This window comes from Girardinichthys multiradiatus, chromosome 9 (assembly GCF_021462225.1).
Source record: "Girardinichthys multiradiatus isolate DD_20200921_A chromosome 9, DD_fGirMul_XY1, whole genome shotgun sequence".
NCBI lineage: Eukaryota > Metazoa > Chordata > Actinopteri > Cyprinodontiformes > Goodeidae > Girardinichthys > Girardinichthys multiradiatus.
The window spans coordinates 40897233-40915539 of NC_061802.1; the positions used below are offsets into that span (position 1 = coordinate 40897233).

At 41.0% G+C, this 18307-nt stretch overlaps 1 protein-coding gene across 4 annotated transcripts; it reads right to left on the reverse strand.

Moving 5' to 3' along the window:
* Window positions 1-426: 426 nt before the first annotated feature.
* On the reverse strand, window positions 427-18307 carry sap130a (Sin3A-associated protein a). 4 transcript variants are annotated; one of them, XM_047375455.1, is made up of 21 exons: window positions 18169-18307; window positions 17380-17507; window positions 17021-17289; window positions 15474-15632; window positions 15277-15376; window positions 14588-14703; window positions 14382-14503; window positions 11940-12087; window positions 11767-11857; window positions 11544-11648; window positions 11289-11430; window positions 9444-9559; window positions 7316-7624; window positions 7043-7217; window positions 6851-6949; window positions 6422-6774; window positions 6095-6340; window positions 5886-6011; window positions 5500-5603; window positions 4403-4516; window positions 427-1754 (listed from the first exon to the last, which is right to left on the reverse strand). In XM_047375455.1, the coding sequence occupies exons 2-21, from the start codon at window positions 17489-17491 to the stop codon at window positions 1596-1598; spliced, it is 3165 nt and encodes a 1054-aa protein (XP_047231411.1). In that variant the 5' UTR covers window positions 17492-17507; window positions 18169-18307; the 3' UTR covers window positions 427-1595. The 4 variants fall into 4 exon arrangements, with proteins under 4 accessions (XP_047231411.1, XP_047231413.1, XP_047231412.1 ...); XM_047375457.1 differs by having other exon boundaries at window positions 6095-6268; window positions 17021-17298; XM_047375456.1 differs by having other exon boundaries at window positions 6095-6316; window positions 17021-17298.

Sequence of the window (18307 nt, forward strand, 5' to 3'; positions counted from 1 at the left end):
TGTCCTGCGAGCAGCAGCAGGGTTAACTCTCCTACTCCTGGTACATATTAGATAGATTATATATAAAATCAGCAGGTAGAAGATGAACAAAAAACATTTTACAGTTTTTCTTTTTTTTAGGAATGTTCCAGCTTAAGCAGGCTGCAGTTAGAGGAAACTATGGGCCTGCCCATCCATCCATGAATAAAAAAAATATTCTTTGGCCTTCTGTCAACTCCCCCCACACACCTTGTGTACCCCCTGAGCCCATTTGCAAAGCATATTGGCTCAGGGGGTACACAAGGTTGGGAACCACTGTTCTAAAGCACATCCACAAGTGAGCCTCCATTGAACTCCAAACTTTAAAATAAAACTGATTTAAAACAACAAAAACAGACCATGCCATGTTGTTCTACAACGTCATCAATTCCACAGAAAACTCTGGAATGTAGCTTCGAGTATTCTTTACTATAATTACACAGACAAAAACAATGTACAATGACTAGATATTTTCAGCCCTACTTCATTCTGCAACTTCACAATGGTTACACTGTGCAGCAATGAAGCAGCACAACATTCACAACACAAACTGTTTCATCGAGTAAAAAAACTTGAAAAGAACCGGGTCAATGAAAAACCACAAGCACATTTACAGTGATTTACATGAAGTCAGTCTGCCACTGTGATCACTCAAGGCGAGTTAGTCTCTTTTCTTATTCTTTTTTTCTAAACACTGCATCGTCTCTCAAACCAAATCAAAGCCACCTCTAACTGGTGTAACATCTCTTCATCTTGAAGTGGATTGAAGATGGCAGTTCTAAGTCTTGGCATTCTCACTTTCAAAACTAAGGATATAAGGTATTCTTTAAAAAGATAGTTGTTTACTATAATAAATTCATTTAACATGCCACATTAAGGTTTTTAACCCGCACACACAAGTGTTGTGATTTTGATTTGTAGATTACAACTAAACATAGGGCTGAATAGGGGGTAAAGGTGTAACCATTCCAGGAAATAAAAATATATATTTAAAAAAAACAAAAACAGTTGCCATAAAGAAAAAGCTGAGTGGTTTGAAATGTGGTACAGCTTCTACATTTCTGCATCCATTTCTTCTACACTAACAAAATGAAGGCACAGTCTGACCACAGCTGAGATTAGTCTGAATAAACTGTTGGCTAAAATAAAATCAGGACCTCTGAGGAGATGAACTCAAAATGTTCTGACAGTCAGATTCACTGCATCTGCATGCCAATTATCACAGATACACAGAAAACTGTCCTTCAACTGTCCTAAGAAAAGAGGCAGAAACTATAATTAAAAAAAGCCTCAAGAGTCTTTAAAGAAAACCTGTTGAGTTTTTTTTTTGTCCACACTAATACAGCCTAGAATGCTTCACACTCTGTATGTTTACTGTGTCTTCAAGAGACCGCTGTCCGGATCAGCTTCTCCGATTGCTGAAGCCTCCCGGTGGCTTCTCTGTGTCCGATCACAGGCAGTTAGGAAGGGCGCGTGCGATTGTATGCAGCAAATCATAGCACCAGATTTTAGAGCAGCTCCGTCGCCCCTCTCAGAAACGGGGCAGCGGGGGCCGTCGCGGGACAAGCAACTCGCCCTCATGCTCGTTCTTTGCGCTTCAGTTTGGAGGACTTCTTCAAGGTGCCGTTCTTGTTGAGCAGCTTCAGCACTTTCTCCTTGTGGTCGAGCACTTTCATCATGGTGTCCCTGGCCTCGGTCACTTGGTCCATCACCAGCTTACAGCGCTGCATGTTGCCCTTAGAACACAATGAGGGAATTAGATTTATTTGCTTTAGAAGTGGCTAATGAAACATGCAATTAAACTTATAACATGATACGAAAAACAACCCATGAGACCGAAGCTATTGCTCATCTGACTTGTTCTTCAGCAGCAAAAAGATGCACATCTGATACTGGAGGATATCCTATTTGATCTCCAGCTAATATTTGGACATGTTGAAAAAACATCTTCCGCATAACATTTTAAACTCTGAGATCAACACAATTGCTACTAAAATGTATCATTATGATACACCGTTCTGAAGCTCTGTGTGTCCTGATGAAGAATTACTCACCTCGACATGCCGAATACTCAGAATAGCTCCGACTGATGGCTATGGAAGCAAATCGTTACCATATTTCAAATGAAAAAGCATTTTCAGAAATGCTTTTTCATTTCAAGAATGTGGCTGCATTGTTTGACCCATAAATAAAATTAGTTATCAATCATCCTATTTGCATTTTAATTTTCTTCTTCAAGACTGCTCATTCTTTCACTTAATTAAAATGAAAAAGACATTTGAGATTTATTTTTCAAAATGTGCCCCAGCAAATAGATACCAAAATTCAATTTGAAATGTAAAATTTGAAAATGAAAAAGCATTTCCAGAAATGCTTTTTCATTTTAAGAATGTGGCTGCATTATTTGACCCATAAATATAATTAGTAATCAATCATCCTATTTGCATTTTCTTCTTCACGACTGCACATTTTATGACATAATCAAAAAGAAAACAAAGCAGACATTGCTTTTTCGTTTTCTGCCCGCAAAGTACTGCCCAGAACTCGAAAATGAAAAAGCATTCCGAGCTGCGGGCGCAGCAGAGTGACGTCAGCAGCCGCTCTTCCTCAGCTCCCTGCTGACCGAGCTACCCATCTTGTTCAGTAGGGGGCGCTGTGCACGTCTGCATTGCATTACATTGCCAGACCGGCCGTAAAAGCTTGCCAATGCCGTTGCTTTTGTGGAAGCTGATGCTGATTATCGGCAAATGGGTTGTCATTGTTGTTATAGCCTGTTACCTTTAAATAATGATTTCATTATTGATTATTATTTAATAAACAGCTTTAGCATGAGCACGAGCGGCTATTCTGAATTGTCACTCACAGACAATTATAAATAAATGCTTAAAAACACGCTGGATGTCTCAGGCCATAAGCCTGCCACCGGAACTACCAGTTCTGATTTATTCTGATTTAAATCACATTCTGATTTAATTTTGGTATCCATTTGCTGGGGTACATTTTGAAAAATAAATCTCAAATGTCTTTTTCTTTTTCATTTTAATTAAGTGAAAAAATGAGCAGTCTTGAAGAAAAAAATTAAAATGCAAATAGGATGATTGATAACTAATTTCATTTATGGGTCAAATAATGCAGCCACATTCTTAAAATGAAAAAACATTTCTGAAAATGCTTTTTCATTTGAAATACGGTAACGATTTGCTTCCATAGATGGCAGCTCCATCATAATCTGATTAATTCGTCTAATATTTATTTTGCCACTAGGGGGCAGATTTATAAACCATACACAGCCCATTGAATGTTCATCTCCAGATCATGAAGTATGGACAAAACAAACAGCAGATGGTGAAAATACAGCAAAAGTAATAAACATTTATACACTCTCTGCCCCAATATGTACACTATAGAGAACAGGGGATGTGAGAGAGCTTTATGTTCCACAAAATCATTAATCCAGGCAGCAAGATAAACAGCAGGACAGAGGCTTCACTTTCTGTCTGGAATTACATGTCTGAACACATATGAATGCAATAATTGAAGGATTTATGAAATGTGTAAAAAATTATTACAAACACACCAACTCCTCATCCTGGTAACTCGTAAATAAATTGTAAAACCTGACACATCTGACTGGCATGAAATGCACAACTAACACTGATGGTGCTGTCATATTTTTTGGAAGGCGAAAGCACATTTTATCATCATTATTGTTTATACAATATTAAACATTTTTTAAAACTTTACCACTGCTTACCATTTTTGCCTTACTGTGGCAAACATGTAAGCTGATGTAATAATTATCACACGCGCACTCATGATAAAAACACAGTAGACCTGTGTCAACAGTGGGGTTTTCAAAATAAAAGATATGGACTTTAAATTGTTCTAAAATTATCTAAATTTCAACTAAACTTTATAAAAGTAACATTGTGTAGTTTCCACACTTGTCAGTCGCCGACCGGTGATCCCCCTGTTGGAAACTCAAAAATCCTGATCTCTTTCCTTATCAGTGAATGCAACACAAGCACTAAAAGGTCGCGAACAACCACACCCTTTAAATAGTGAACTTCTGTTTTGCTCATTATAAAAGTTACCGATTATAACAAAAAGAATCAGTTTCTGTTAAAACATGTAAAAACTTTACACTAAAGCCTTAACCCATGGTTGTCCAAATCCACTGTTCCTGTGTCTTACAGATTTTAGATGTGTCCTCAATTCAACACAGCAAATTACTTCCTTAGCATGTCACCTAGCTCTGCAGCAGCCTGCTATTGAACCATTCGTTTGATTCAGGAGTGTTGAATCAGGGCAACATAGAAAACATGCAGGACACCGTCCCTTGAGCACTGACTTTGGACACCACTGTCCTAGCCTGTTATAATACCTGTATGAGCTCATTGATTCGGTGCAGGTCATCGTCAGAGCCTGCTCTCTTCTTTGGAATAAGGCCCTCTTGGAGGCTGGAGAGACGGCTGTACACATCGTGCTCCAAATTTGACTACAGAAACAGACAAAAAGCAATTAGATTCTTTGTTTTTTTCGGTTTAAAAACATACCGCTGCAGTCATTTGCGATTATGATGTTGCAAGTTCCCTATAATGTGCATCTATAAATTTGGTTAAAAACATGTATCTTTAATACCACGAACGAATAAAAATACAACTCTGAAGTAGGCTTCGGATTTGGCTTTGCCGCCATCTGAACCCACTTAGATCAGCTTCATTTCATATTGATTTATAATGACACCAATACTGGATCATCCTGGTTACAGATACTTTACAAACAGTAGGTGTTGTCTTAACTTTATTTGAAAAAATCAAAAATCAAACTAAAAGGTGGGATTTTTGATGCCGTATGGCATCTGAACCAGGCCCAGTTTAACAGCTACAGATCCAGTTTAAAGATCAGGAGGTTCTCCAAAAAGCCCTAAACAAAAAATGATTCTTTTTTTTTTGGGATGAGTGCATCTAACTGTAACTAAAAAACAAAACAGCCATCAGTGAGTTGGAGCAGGGGTGCAGGAAATGAAAAAGGATGTTATGGAAATATGAATGACCATAAAAATTCTTTAGTTTTTTAGTTCATGAAATAATAAATTAAGTCCAGAAACATTATTCCATACAAAATTCTCTTTACCCAAACTTACTCAGAATTGATAAATGACAAAAATCTAATTTAAGACGTTTGCAGACTTTAAGAGTTCTTGCTACCCTGACTATCGGTTTTCCACGATTGTGAGTAGTGATAATTGTTACTAAGATAAAGATCTGGCTACAGCTTTAGTAGTTTCAAATGGTTCATAAACTATTCTCTGCAACTGTGATGTTTGGTAAAAACTGTTTTTATTATTCACATGTAATGGCCACACGGTTTGTTTTGGATTATTGGACAATCGTATGGAAAACATTTCTAACCCAAAAATATAAATTGATGTAGATGCATTTCTTGTTCAACAAGTGTAAACAGGTGGAGGTCACTCACCAACTGTCTAAGCTGTGCAGCACAAAGGTGAATTTTCCATCCTTGTGCCCTGCATGCCACTCCTCTCTGATTGGCCATATCCTGTAAGGTGCACTTCTTCTCCTCTGAAAGAGAAACGACTGTCATTCTCAACTGCCAAGATTTCATTTAAATACCTTAGAGTAGCAAAATTAGACCGTTTTACATTTTAATTTCTACTTCAACGATCAAGAAAATGATTCATTCAATAAAAGACATGATAAAAATGTTGCCACTTTATGCTCTTATATTGTTATTTAAATGAATATGACTTCAATACTGACTGAAATAATTGTAGTTTTGATTTTTTCCATAAATGAGGAGCTCTACAATAACTGGATTGAGCAGAACATAGGAAGATGACTCACCTTTGACCCGGATGTCGCTGTACCTCTGAAAGTGATGGTACGCAGCTTTCCAGGGGTTACGGTAGTGCCGCAGCAGAGTGATAGGTGGACGAGGCCTGACTGGCACATATCGAACTCCTTCTTCATCTTTAAGAGAAAACTACGTCTTAAAATCACGCACGGATCAAAGACACTTTAGTGGGATTTTATCAGTCGCTGTTAAGTCATACCAACATATTCCCTTGGAGGAGATTCACGTCTCTCAGCCCTGCCAGTGATGAGCCTTCCTGGGGCCTTCTCTTCATCTGTACTGTTGGTTTCCACCATCTCACTCTCCTCAGTGGAGATAACATGCTGCTGTTTGCGAGGTTTCTTCCTTGGGGAGGCCCCATGGACCAGATCTCCTGTACCAGGAGGGTTCAATGTGTTAGCCTGGGTAGGGATGGCTGGTGCTGAGGACAAATTCACATTGGGATCTAAAGGGATGCACATGTTCATGTGTGATTCAATGTTTTAGATCAAATCCCTGACATCTGGAAGACAAACATGTACCTTACCTGACTGTGAGGTGTCCATCGTTTCTACCTCCTGCTTGATTTTAACATCTGAGCAGGTGGAGCTAGCGGCACATGTTGCAGTGCTACTGGCTGCAGGTTGCGTGGGGGAGGCCACGGTGTTGGCCATCGAAGCAGGAACAGGGGGTGTCACCGCCATGGCCGCTGGCAGGGAGAGAACAGAGGAGGGTTGGGAGGGAGGCACAGGCCCGGGTGTGGCGAGCATGGTGGGTATGGCCTGGGTCAGGTGCTGGGGGTTAGACGCCTGCTGCTCCCCTCCTTGAGCAGGCAAAGCTTCTACTGTAGCCATGACTGGAGGAGCAACGGCCATGTGGACCTCAGCCTTGGGTTTTGCTCTAATGAAAGGAAAGAAGTATCAGCTGAAGGGTTCATTTAGGACATGCCAATGGGACCAATGTAAAACAAGCCCACCCTGCAGGCCGGGGAGATCCTGCTCCTCTCACACCACTATCAAGTCTGCCACTGCTGTGTTCACTGGACTGGGGAGGTATCAGGTTCTTACGAACAGATCTGGAAAACCCAGACAGGAAAAGAAAAGTTAGCTTAAAGAAAACCTTTAAAAACTCCTTTTGGGAGCTGTGATGTGTCAGTGTGACCCTTCACCCGTCATTCGCAGGTTTCTTTCGCAGGATGCTGGGACGGGGGGAGGGACCCGAGGTGGGAGCTCCTCCTACTCCTCCTCCCTGTGGGTGGGCTTGCACCATGGTAGCTACTGGCTGGGTGGTGCCAAACGTGGTGCTGATGGGGCTCGCTACGAAGCCGTCAGCCAAAACAACTCCTTGAAACAATGAAATATCAATCACAAACAAGCTCCAACTGCGTTAAGAAACTAACAACAAACTCTTTTCATTGAGGCAGAATCAGTTGAACAACTACCTGGCTTTGCTTCGGACTGCGGCTGTTGTTGCTGCTGTGGCTGCGGCTGTTGCTGAGTGACTATAGGTGCCGGCTGTACTCCTTGTGTAGTGATTGATGCGGACGTGTGCAGGCCTTGGACTCCTATCTGTGCAGGCTGTATGCCCTGAGCAGCAATCGGTGACGGCTGGATCCCCTGGGTACTGATCTGTGCAGATGGGAGACCGATCCGATCTACCGCCATCAGTTGCATATGGTTCAGGTGGACAGTGGTGGCCACGCCCACTCCAGCCTGAGTGGGCAAGGCTGAACTTGGAGCTTGAGGGGTGACTTCAGAAAGTGAAAAACAAAAAAGTTATGAAATGTTTTTGTATCAAATTTTGACAAAATATAAAATCATCACATTAGAAGTATGAACTACACACCACATGAGACATTTTGCATTCCAACCACAACATTTCAAGTGTTTTATTGGGATTTTCTGGGATAGAATAAAATTATAGAAATCCTCTAAACAGTAGATACAGTCCACCTGTGTGTAACATAATCTCAGTATGAATCCAGCTGGTCTGTGAAGACCCCAGAGGTTTGTTAGAGGACATTAGTGAACACACAGCATGATGAAGACCGAGGAGCACAGCAGACAGGTCAGGGACACAGCTTTAAAGCAGGGTTAAATTGTAAAACAAAACCCCAAGCTTTGGATATTTCAAGAAGCGCTTGTCAAGCTATGAAAATGGAAATGGCCGAACTGCAACACTACTGTATGACAGTCCATCTAAACCAGAGGTCTACAAGCTGCGGCCCCGGAGCCGCATGTGGCTATAATAACAACAAAAACTTTTTTCTGTATTTTTTGGCAATTTCTGCAAAGTATTTCTACAATAGAACTAAATCAGTGACGCAATTAACATATAGTTTTACAAGGAAAAAGAAGGAAATGCATCTATTCTTTTTGTAAGTTAGATTTTTCTTTTATTCTAAAACTAAAAATAGAAATACAATTGTTGATTCTTTACTTAATCATAGAAAAAATATATATTTTGAAGCATTTTGAACAGATATATTGTGCTTTTTCAAAGCGGGGTGCAACTTTGTGACTCTGGAGAACGTTCCATCACTCACTCTTTGGATGGTACAGGTAGCTGAACCCTGACCTAAACTCATGGGCCAGGCAAGGCAAGCATTATTCAGAAGTAGCCAAAAGGCCCAAGGTACTTCTGGAGAAGCTACCGGTCAGGTGGAGAAATCCATTTAACTGGACAACTATTGGTCAGGCATTTTGCAAATCTGGACTTTATGAAAGAATGATAAGAAGAAAGTGATTATTGAAATAAAGCCATCAGCAATGTTCCCTTTCCAGTTTACCATAATCCATGTAGGGGACACAGCAAACACATGGAAGAAGGTGCTCTGCTCAGATGATTGAACAAGCAGTTAACACGGCACATCACCCTCAACACTTCATCCCAAATGTGAAGCACAGTAGTAGCACTATCAATCTGTGAGGATGCCTTCCTTCAGCAGGGACCAGGAAGCCGGTTGATGGGAGAACGGATGGAGGAGGACAATCTTGAAGGAAAACTTATTAAAAGCTGGAAAAAACCTCAGACATTCTCCTGGTGGAAGAACGTCTGAGGATGACTCTATTTACACACCCAGGCCTAGTTAAAGTGCAGACCTAAATCCTACTGACAATCTGTGGCAGGACTTGAACATTGATGTTCTCCATTCAATATGACTGAGCATTTTGACAAAATAAATAGCAGACATTTTCACTCCAGATGTACAGAGCTCAGACTTGTAGCTCTAATTACAGCACAAGGTGGTTCTCTATTGGGTTAGCATGTTGAGTGCAGGCAACACTTTATCGTTTGTGAAAAAATGCAGAACTTTCTGTTCAATCTACATATAATCCCTACTTTTTGGTCTATCACAAAAGTTTCAATAAAAGACATTGAAGTTTGTGGTTAGAATGTGACAAGAATGCAAAAAGGTATGAATACTTTTGCAAGTAGTGTACATTTAGTCAGATTTCAAACAGACCAATATGACCTCAGCACAGCATGATTTCAGCAGTCATTAGTGAAAGCCTTAGTCCCAGTTAACCCTGAGTAGCAGGAAAACAAAACAGGTTAGCAGGCCTTACCTGGATACTGGCGGATGGTGGACACAGAGCTGCTGATGGGGGTGTACGTGTGAGTCAGTGGGTATGACGATGAATATGCTGGGAGGAAATACTGGAACTGTACTGGTACAGAAGGCCTGTAAGTGAGGCAAGAATTAAAAAAAATCACATTGTTGAAAGTCAAGTTTACTTGAGACTTTAAGCTGCAGTATTAAACAAAGGTGTCAGTCTTATTTACAGTGGCTTATAAAAGTATTCACACCCCTTACACTTTTCCACATATTGTCACATTACAACCACAAACATAAATATGTTTAATTGGAATTTTATGTGAAAGACCAACACAAAGTGGTAGACTTTGTGTTGGTCTTTGTGAAGTAGAAATTATACATGATTTCTTTTTTATTCTACAAATACAAAACTGAAAACTGAATACTTTTGCACAATGCAAAAGTATTCAGCCCCCTTATTCAATACTTTGTAGAACCACATTTTGCTGCAATTACAGCTGCAGGTCTTTTAGGGTATGTCTCTACCAGCTTTTCACATCTAGTGACTGAATTTTTTGCCTATTCTTCTTTGCAAAACAGCTCAAGCTCAGTCAGATTAGATGTAGAGCGTTAAGAACAGATGTTTTCAGATCTTGCCACAGATTCTCAGTTGGGTTTAGGTCTGGACTTTGACTGGGCCATTCTAGCACATGAATGTTTGTTTTAAATCATTCCATTGTAACCCTGGCTTTATGTTAGGGTCATTATCCTGCTGGAAGGTGAACCTCCTCCCCGATCTCAAGTCCTTTCACAGACTTCAGCAGGTTTTCTTCCAAGACTGCCCTGTATTTGACTCCATCCATCTTCCCATCAACTCTGATCACCTTCCCTGTCCCTGCTGAAGAGAAGCACCCCCAGAGCATGATGCTGCCACCACCATATTTGACAGTGGGGATGGTGTGTTCAGAGTGATGTGCAGTGTTTTGCATTTTGGCAAGAAAGTTCAAATTTGGTCCCGTCTGACAACTAATAGTTGTCCTGTGGACAGATTCCCCCATCTGAGCTGTGGATCTCTGCAGTTCATCCAGAGTCACCATGGGTCTCTGATCAGTGCTCTCCTTGTTCGGCCTGTAAGTTCAGGTGGACAGCCTTGTCTTGGTAGGTTTGCAGTGGTGCCATACTCTTTTCATTTCCGGATGATGGATTGAGCAGAGCTCCGTGAGATGTTCAAAGCTTGGGAAATCTTTTTATAAGCCTGCTTTAAACTTCTCCACCACCTTATCCCTAACCTGTCTGGTGTTTACCTTAGACTTCATGGTGCTGTTTGCTCCCCGATATTCTCTTAATCAACCTCTGAGGCCGTCACAGAGCAGCTGTATTTGTACTGAGATTAGATGACACACAGGTGGACTCTATTTAGTCATTGGCAATCATCAGGACACTTCTGAAGGCAAATGGTTGCACTCAGAGTAAAGGAGGCTGAATACTTTTGCACTCCGCACTTTTCAGTTTTTTTATTTGTAAAAAATATTTGAAATCATCTATAATTTCCGTTCCACTTCATAATTGTCTATCACTTTGTGTTGGTCTTTCACATAAAATCCCAATAAAATATATTTATGTTTGTGGTTGTAAAGTCACAATATGTGGAAAAGTTTAAGGGGTATGAATACTTTTATAAGCCACTGTAAGCAAGGTGCCTTCAGTTTAACATATGCCAAACTAAGTTTAATTTCTTTTCGTTCAAGAAAACTAAATAAACTGCTAAAAAGGAAATCAAGTTATTTTAACATCTATTTAAAGCATAAAACATAACGACTTTAGCAGCTGCACAGAAATGATATAAAAACTGCATATGAAACCTTTTTGTTCTCACCTGTTGTCACTTCTGGTTTCCATGGTGACAGGGTTAGGAGACGACCTGTGTCCTGGGATGGGGATGAGGTTGGCTCTCTCTCCCGGGTATTCAGCCTGGACGCGGGATGAAGAGTGGGCAATCGGCTGTGGGACCACTTTAGCTGTGAACGGCACAGGACAGTTACTGCAAACTGAGCGCTACATAGGCCCATCCGGACCAAACCGGGCTTTTCAAACAAATGGCAAAAAAAAAAAGAAAAAGTGACAGACTTACCAACAGGGATAGTGGACGTGGTCACTGCTGTAGCATGAGAAGAGTGGGACGCCATTGTCATGGTGACAATAGTGCTACTGGTCATTTGGGTATGAGGTACAGAACCTAAGCAATAAAGAAAGAATGGTTTTAGTGTAAAAAAACAAAACACTAATAATGAAGTTCCAACAATGTTTACTTTCTGTGACTCGTCGAGACAGAGTTACATACAAAACATCAGTACCTATCGTGGTCGTTGATGGCACAGTGTTTGTGGCGACTATTGGTGCCACAGTGGCAGCAGCGACAGGAGTCACAGTACTGAAGATAGGCTTCTGTTTGAAACAAGACACACGGATACCTCTGGTCATTCCATAAAATAACACTTCTAACATTTGCACATCACAAAGCACAAACCTGGGCCATGGTGTGGGGCGGCTGGGCTTTTTGAGCTCCAATCGCTGGGTGTGAGGGCAGAGTGATCCGTGTGGCCGAGTCTCGTGACGTCTGAGGCCTCTGAATACTGACGGTAGCAGGAGGGGGGTGGATCGTCAGCGCTGGACGCCTGTAACAGGATAATACTAAGATCACCAAATTCTTCTCTGCACCAGCATATGAACTGGATGGAGGTACAGAGTTAACAGTAACCTCAAATCTTTACTGTTGGCTCCAAAAAAGCATTGGGATGTTCAAACTATGGTCGAGAAGTTTTCTTTTATTTTTGTTTTTTTTTTCTAAATAGGCCTGTTCTTGAAGAAAAATATACACCTAGTATTCAAGTGACATAAGTAGTTAATTACATTAAGTTACTTTTGGCTTTGCGTTCATTAATCCGTTCATTAACAGCCTGTTAAACGTTACTGGGTGATATATTTAATCATTTGTTTGGCATGTACAGGGGTTGGACAATGAAACTGAAACACCTGTCATTTTAGTGTGGGAGGTTTCATGGCTAAATTGGACCAGCCTGGTAGCCAGTCTTCATTGATTGCACATTGCACCAGTAAGAGCAGAGTGTGAAGGTTCAATTAGCAGGGTAAGAGCACAGTTTTGCTCAAAATATTGAAATGCACACAACATTATGGGTGACATACCAGAGTTCAAAAGAGGACAAATTGTTGGTGCACGTCTTGCTGGCGCATCTGTGACCAAGACAGCAAGTCTTTGTGATGTATCAAGAGCCACGGTATCCAGGGTAATGTCAGCATACCACCAAGAAGGATGAACCACATCCAACAGGATTAACTGTGGACGCAAGAGGAAGCTGTCTGAAAGGGATGTTCAGGTGCTAACCCGGATTGTATCCAAAAAACATAAAACCACGGCTGCCCAAATCACGGCAGAATTAAATGTGCACATGGTCTGCACAGTCACCAGGTCTAAATATTATTGAGCCACTTTGGGGTGTTTTGGAGGAGCGAGTCAGGAAACGTTTTCCTCCACCAGTATCACATAGTGACCTGGCCACTATCCTGCAAGAAGAATGGTTTAAAATCCCTCTGACCACTGTGCAGGACTTGTATATGTCATTCCCAAGACGAATTGATGCTGTATTGGCTGCAAAAGGAGGCCCTACACCATACTAATAAATTATTGTGGTCTAAAACCAGGTTTCAGGTTCATTGTCCAACCCCTGTATGTTGCCATTTTTATTCAAATTAACCGCATATAACATTGCATTTAATTATATTGAGTTTGGGGGTTTATGGTACAGTTAGCTTCTACGGCAGGAATATTACCGAGAACCTGTTCGAAACAGGAAAACTGGAAAAATGTAGGAGCAGATAGGAGGGAGAAGAAAGAAAGAGGAGAGTCAGGGAGAGGATGGAAGAAAGAAGTCAGAATACTGTTACACGACAACGATCCATTTAAAAATGGGATTTTTCTACCGTTGCTGTTAACACATCCACACAATAACCATATAATTCCAATCTACAAACTGGTCGGCAGCCGTTATGTTGTTCACAGTCATTTCTACTGATTTTGATCATACTGCACATGTGCCAGGGCTTCCCATAAGAATCCATTTTTCTCGTCTTCACGACAACCAAGACTGGACGTTTTCAAACCATTACATATTCAGCCTCAATCAGGTCTTGAAATTGTAAATATTAAACTTTCCACTAGTTACAGAATGCTGTGGGTGGATGATCTCATCTTGGGCCCAGGCACAGCTGTCAGCTAGCCTGCCACAGGACTCACGATTATACACTGTGCACAATTATTAGGCCAGTCTTTACAACCTCAATTCCAATAAAGTGGGGATGTTGTGTAAAAGGTAAATAAAAGCAGAATATAATTATTTGCAAATCCTGTTCAACCTATATGCAATTAAATACACTAAAAAGACAAGATATTTAATGTTCAATTTTTTTTTAATACTTGTAACAAGATCCAAAAAATTCAATTCAAAAATACTTGAAAAAAGGCTTTGTTTAAGTGAAAATTATAAAAGTCAAAACTTTCCGATAAACATTTCTGACATTTTAAAGGTTTTCTTGATATTTTGACAATTAACGTTTTGTGCAGCAGGAACCACAGACTCCCAGACACTGTTCAGAGAGGTTTACTGTTTTCCTTTACTGTAAATCTCCAGCTTGGAGTTAGAAAATATGCCTAAAAATGATCATATGGTCAAAATACTTGCTCGACTAATAATTGTGCACAGAGTGTAAAGTTAGGCTCAAATTGTGTAATCCCCCTGGCAGATTTAAAGTTATTTTTAATCATGGAAAGAGTATGCCCAAACTGCAAGGAGAAGAAGATGATGATGTTCTGTATCACATGTAAAACTGTCAGATATAATGACTCTGACTGGTTATGCAAATCATGAAAAATATTCATTTCTGTAAGACTTACCCATGTGTCACTTCAGAGTGAGTGACTGTCGGACTGATAACTGGAGACTGAGTTCTAGTTGCTGAAATAGGTGCCACCACAGTTGGAAGAACAGCTGTGGATGTTGTTACAGCGGGGCGGGACTGCACACAGAAGAGAAGGAACATGTAACACTCTTTTATAGGAGCGCTTTAAATCATATTTTACGTCCAAGGACTTTAACTCGCCTGGATAGTTTGGTGGATGATGTGCTGCACTGTGGGCTGGCCAGGGCCTGCGCTTGCTCCAGTGGCGGGCCGCAGGACTGTTTTGGAGCTGGACATGACAGCTGCTGCTGCGGCCCCTGCAGGGTGTACATTAACTGATGTAAATACAATGCTGTGAAAAAGATTTTGCAACCTTATAGAATTCTAATTTTGCTTTTTTGTCACAATTAAATGTTTCAGATAAAAGAAATGTTAATAAAATCAGACAGAGAAAAACCTTGGTAAATGCAATAGTCATTTTTTAAACAATTTCATTTATTAATGAAAAAGCTATCCAAACCAACCTGGCCCTACAGGAAAATACAACTACTGCATTAACCATGTTTGGGGATCTATTTCACATGCCGCACCAAGGCCGATACTGCCTGATATCTGGAATCAAGAAATCCCTTAAATAGAACCTGTCTGACAACATGAAGCAGACTGAAATAGCCTCAAAATGTTACACATAATGCCCAATCTAAAGAAACTCAAAAACCGATGAGAAGCAAAGTCATTGACATCCGTCAATCTGGAAAGGGTTACAAAGCTATTTCAATGGAACTCCGGTGAAACAGTGGAGAAATTATTCACAAATGGAGAAAACTTGGAACAGTGGAGTGCCCCCCCCCAGGACTGGTCAGACGACTGCTTTAGGGACACAATCCTACCTCGTGGTAAATGGGATGTGAAGGGCTGAGGAGGAACAGTGGGACCCCTTATAATGTGAATGTTAGCCGGCATTAGGTGGTGCAGGTTGCTGGAGTGGCCCTAAAACAAGATGAAAGCAGAACAGCTTAATAATCAGCCAAAACACATCAACATCCTTCATCAACATCCAAAGTTAATGTAGGGTGTATGCACACACCTGCTGACCACTGATGGTTGCCACAGGGATAGATGGGGTGGTGGGCATAGTGCTCTCTATGGTGACAGTAATGTGACTTGCCACCTTGGGTATATGAGCCTGGTTGGAGGCTGGTGCTGGGGCAATCAGACGACTTGGAATGGGTGGCTTAAGGACAGCCTAAAGAAAACCAAAGAGCTGGTAAATCCTATTTTCTGAAAAGCAGGACAGAACTGTTACTGGTCTGTGAACATTAAATGCATGTTTCCAAAATAGTTTCTGTACAATAGTGACAATAGTGTTGATTTTATTCCTAAAGATCTTATTCCTAAATCGGCCTCCAGATCTGAGTTGGAGAAACATATGGAAATTGTTTTAGTTCACAGTTGGCACCTTGCAGAAGTATTTATATGTGCGAATCATTCATGGTATGAAAACAGGTAACGTATCAGGTTACAACCAACATAAATGTGTTTCATTGGGGTTTTTTGTGGCAGACCAACACAAACAAATGCATATTTGTTAAAGCAGAAGGAAAAGGATACATTATTTTGCAATTTTTTTTACAAATGAAAAGATGAAAAGTGGGGCCTGCACTTGTACTCAGCCCTCTTTACTCTTTTACCCCCAAATAAAATTCAGAGAAATACAGCGGTGGCAGCATCATGCTGTGGGGATGCTTTTCTTCAGGTAGAACCGGGAAGCTAGCCAGAGTTGTTGGGAGGAATGGGCAAACATTTCAGTCTCTGGACAAAGCTAGTAGAGACATACCCCGAAAGACACTTACAGCTGCAGTGACTTTGTAAAGAAGACATATAAAAAAGGAGGGCCTTGATACAAATGCATTACCTGAATTTTATTTGTCAAACATTCAAATCATGTACAACTTTGTGTTGATCCAGCAGATAAAATCCCAATGAAATAAACTGAAGTCTGTGGTTGTAACTTGACAAAATGTATTTTCAAGGGGTATGAATACTAAGCAAAAAATTGAAAACATAAAAAAACAAGAACTAAATGGAGATGGAATTAACCACAATATTCCTTTGTTTATCAAAAACAAACTATTATAAATAGTGGGTGATACCGAATAGTTCTCTCACATTTAGGTTTTTGCTGCATTTTATTTGCCCTGGAGGTTGGAAATCCAAGCTCAGAATGATACTGCACCCTAACTGATGGAAATTCAGTTGCAACTCAGACAACACTGACATGCTCAGAGAGCAGCACGTCAAACAAATAAAAACCAACAGATAACATTTTTACTGTACACTGGACAGTCCTATGTATGGTGAGGATAATTTTGCAGTGCGACTATGATCACTCTGTATCAACAAGAATATCGTATTAGTTTTTAAAGTTTCATAGTACTTTCTGAGACTGACATTTGATCAAGGAGGCAGTTCAATTCACAAAAATCAGACTCAGCATAACAAAATAAAATGTCTATACCTTATGATACATCAATTAATTGAATTGTCAAACACTGGTAAGAGGAACACCCCCCCCCCCCCCAGTTTCCCACTCAAACTCAAGAAGACTAACTGGGACAAACAAAACATGTTCACCTTCATTTGGCCATCATTGAGGACCGCAGGCTGGCCCTGTGGGAGGTGGACAGCAGGTGCAGGTAAGGTCACAGGTGTTCCAGGCTGAATGGAAACGGTCTGGGGAGCAGCTTGTGGCTGCCCGTGCACCTGGACCTGCGGGTAGGGTCGAACCACCATGGTCTCCTGCTTGTCATCTCTGAAAGCTAAGGTTGCCCCTCCCGCGATTGGCTGATGGTCCTGCTGACCGTGGTCACTTTCCCGGTGGCCATCTCCATCACCAACAGATACTGTAAACACTAATGGGCTTCAGCGCTACGTTTTAAACTAGGTATTTAACTTAAAGCATGCTGTGAGTGACTGGAGTAATAATGTGTTACCTGGAGGGTTGGATGGCTGGTTGACAGGCACCAGGTTTGCAGCGGCAGGGATCTGAGCGGCACCCCCGCTAACCGCAGGCAGCCCGTGTCGGGAGAATTGTTGAGAGCTCATCCGACCTACTTGTGACCTAAAACAGGTTTAAAACTCACACATTAATTCGGTTATCTAATGTAACTAATAAGCTACGTAAGTGTGAGAGTAGAAACGTAGTATTAAACATGTACGCGGCCAATAACAAGTAAAACCCTCGAGTTTAAGTGAGCGGGACAGTGAGCAGGCTAATGCAAACGTGCAGGATACGATCGTTACCAGCTGGTAGAGCCAAGGAGACAACGGGAAGTCAGTAACGATAAGCAAAAAGTGTTAGAGCCACAACTATACTTTCAATAATATATGGAAAAGGCAGCAGCTCATCTCCTTGTTTGGCATTATATGCTGAATATCATATGACAACACTCATCGACAATCACACAAGTGCTTCTTAAATACCAAGTTGTTTTGATCACACACATGTGGTCTTTATGTTCTGCCCGTATCAAAATACCTAAGCGCGACCTCGACTCATCTACACAATCTCCTCTATGGTCAATGGTCTTGGTTCCGTAACCTTAAAAGTAAAACGCTACCTTGTTAGCTAGCTGTTGTTGCTAACAGCAAGCTAACGTTCCGAACGACAACTAGAAGCCGCCTGCTTTTCAGTCTAAAATATTAACTTCCCAAAGAGCATAAAGACGCAATTCTTCCACGCTAAACAAACGACAGTGTTTCTGTGTGTGTGCAGACATTACCGTAACCGCTGAAGAACTAGGCAATAGTCGTTTTGCGGATTACAATTTTTCCATTCGTCTTTTCTTTTTTTCCCCCTAACATGTAAAGCCGGAAGAACTCACAGAAACAATTTCGCTCCTTCCACCAATCAGAGAACAC

Bases quoted from the DNA above. Each gene is read 5' to 3' on its own strand.
- sap130a (XM_047375454.1), bottom strand. From the start codon at position 17,491: ATGAGCTCTCAACAATTCTCCCGACACGGGCTGCCTGCGGTTAGCGGG. The intron at 11,649-11,766 runs GTACTGATGTTT...TTTATTGCTTAG, and splicing joins GCCATCAACGACCACGATAG to GTTCTGTACCTCATACCCAA. The intron at 6,012-6,094 runs GTATGACTTAAC...TTTCTCTTAAAG, and splicing joins TCCTCCAAGGGAATATGTTG to ATGAAGAAGGAGTTCGATAT.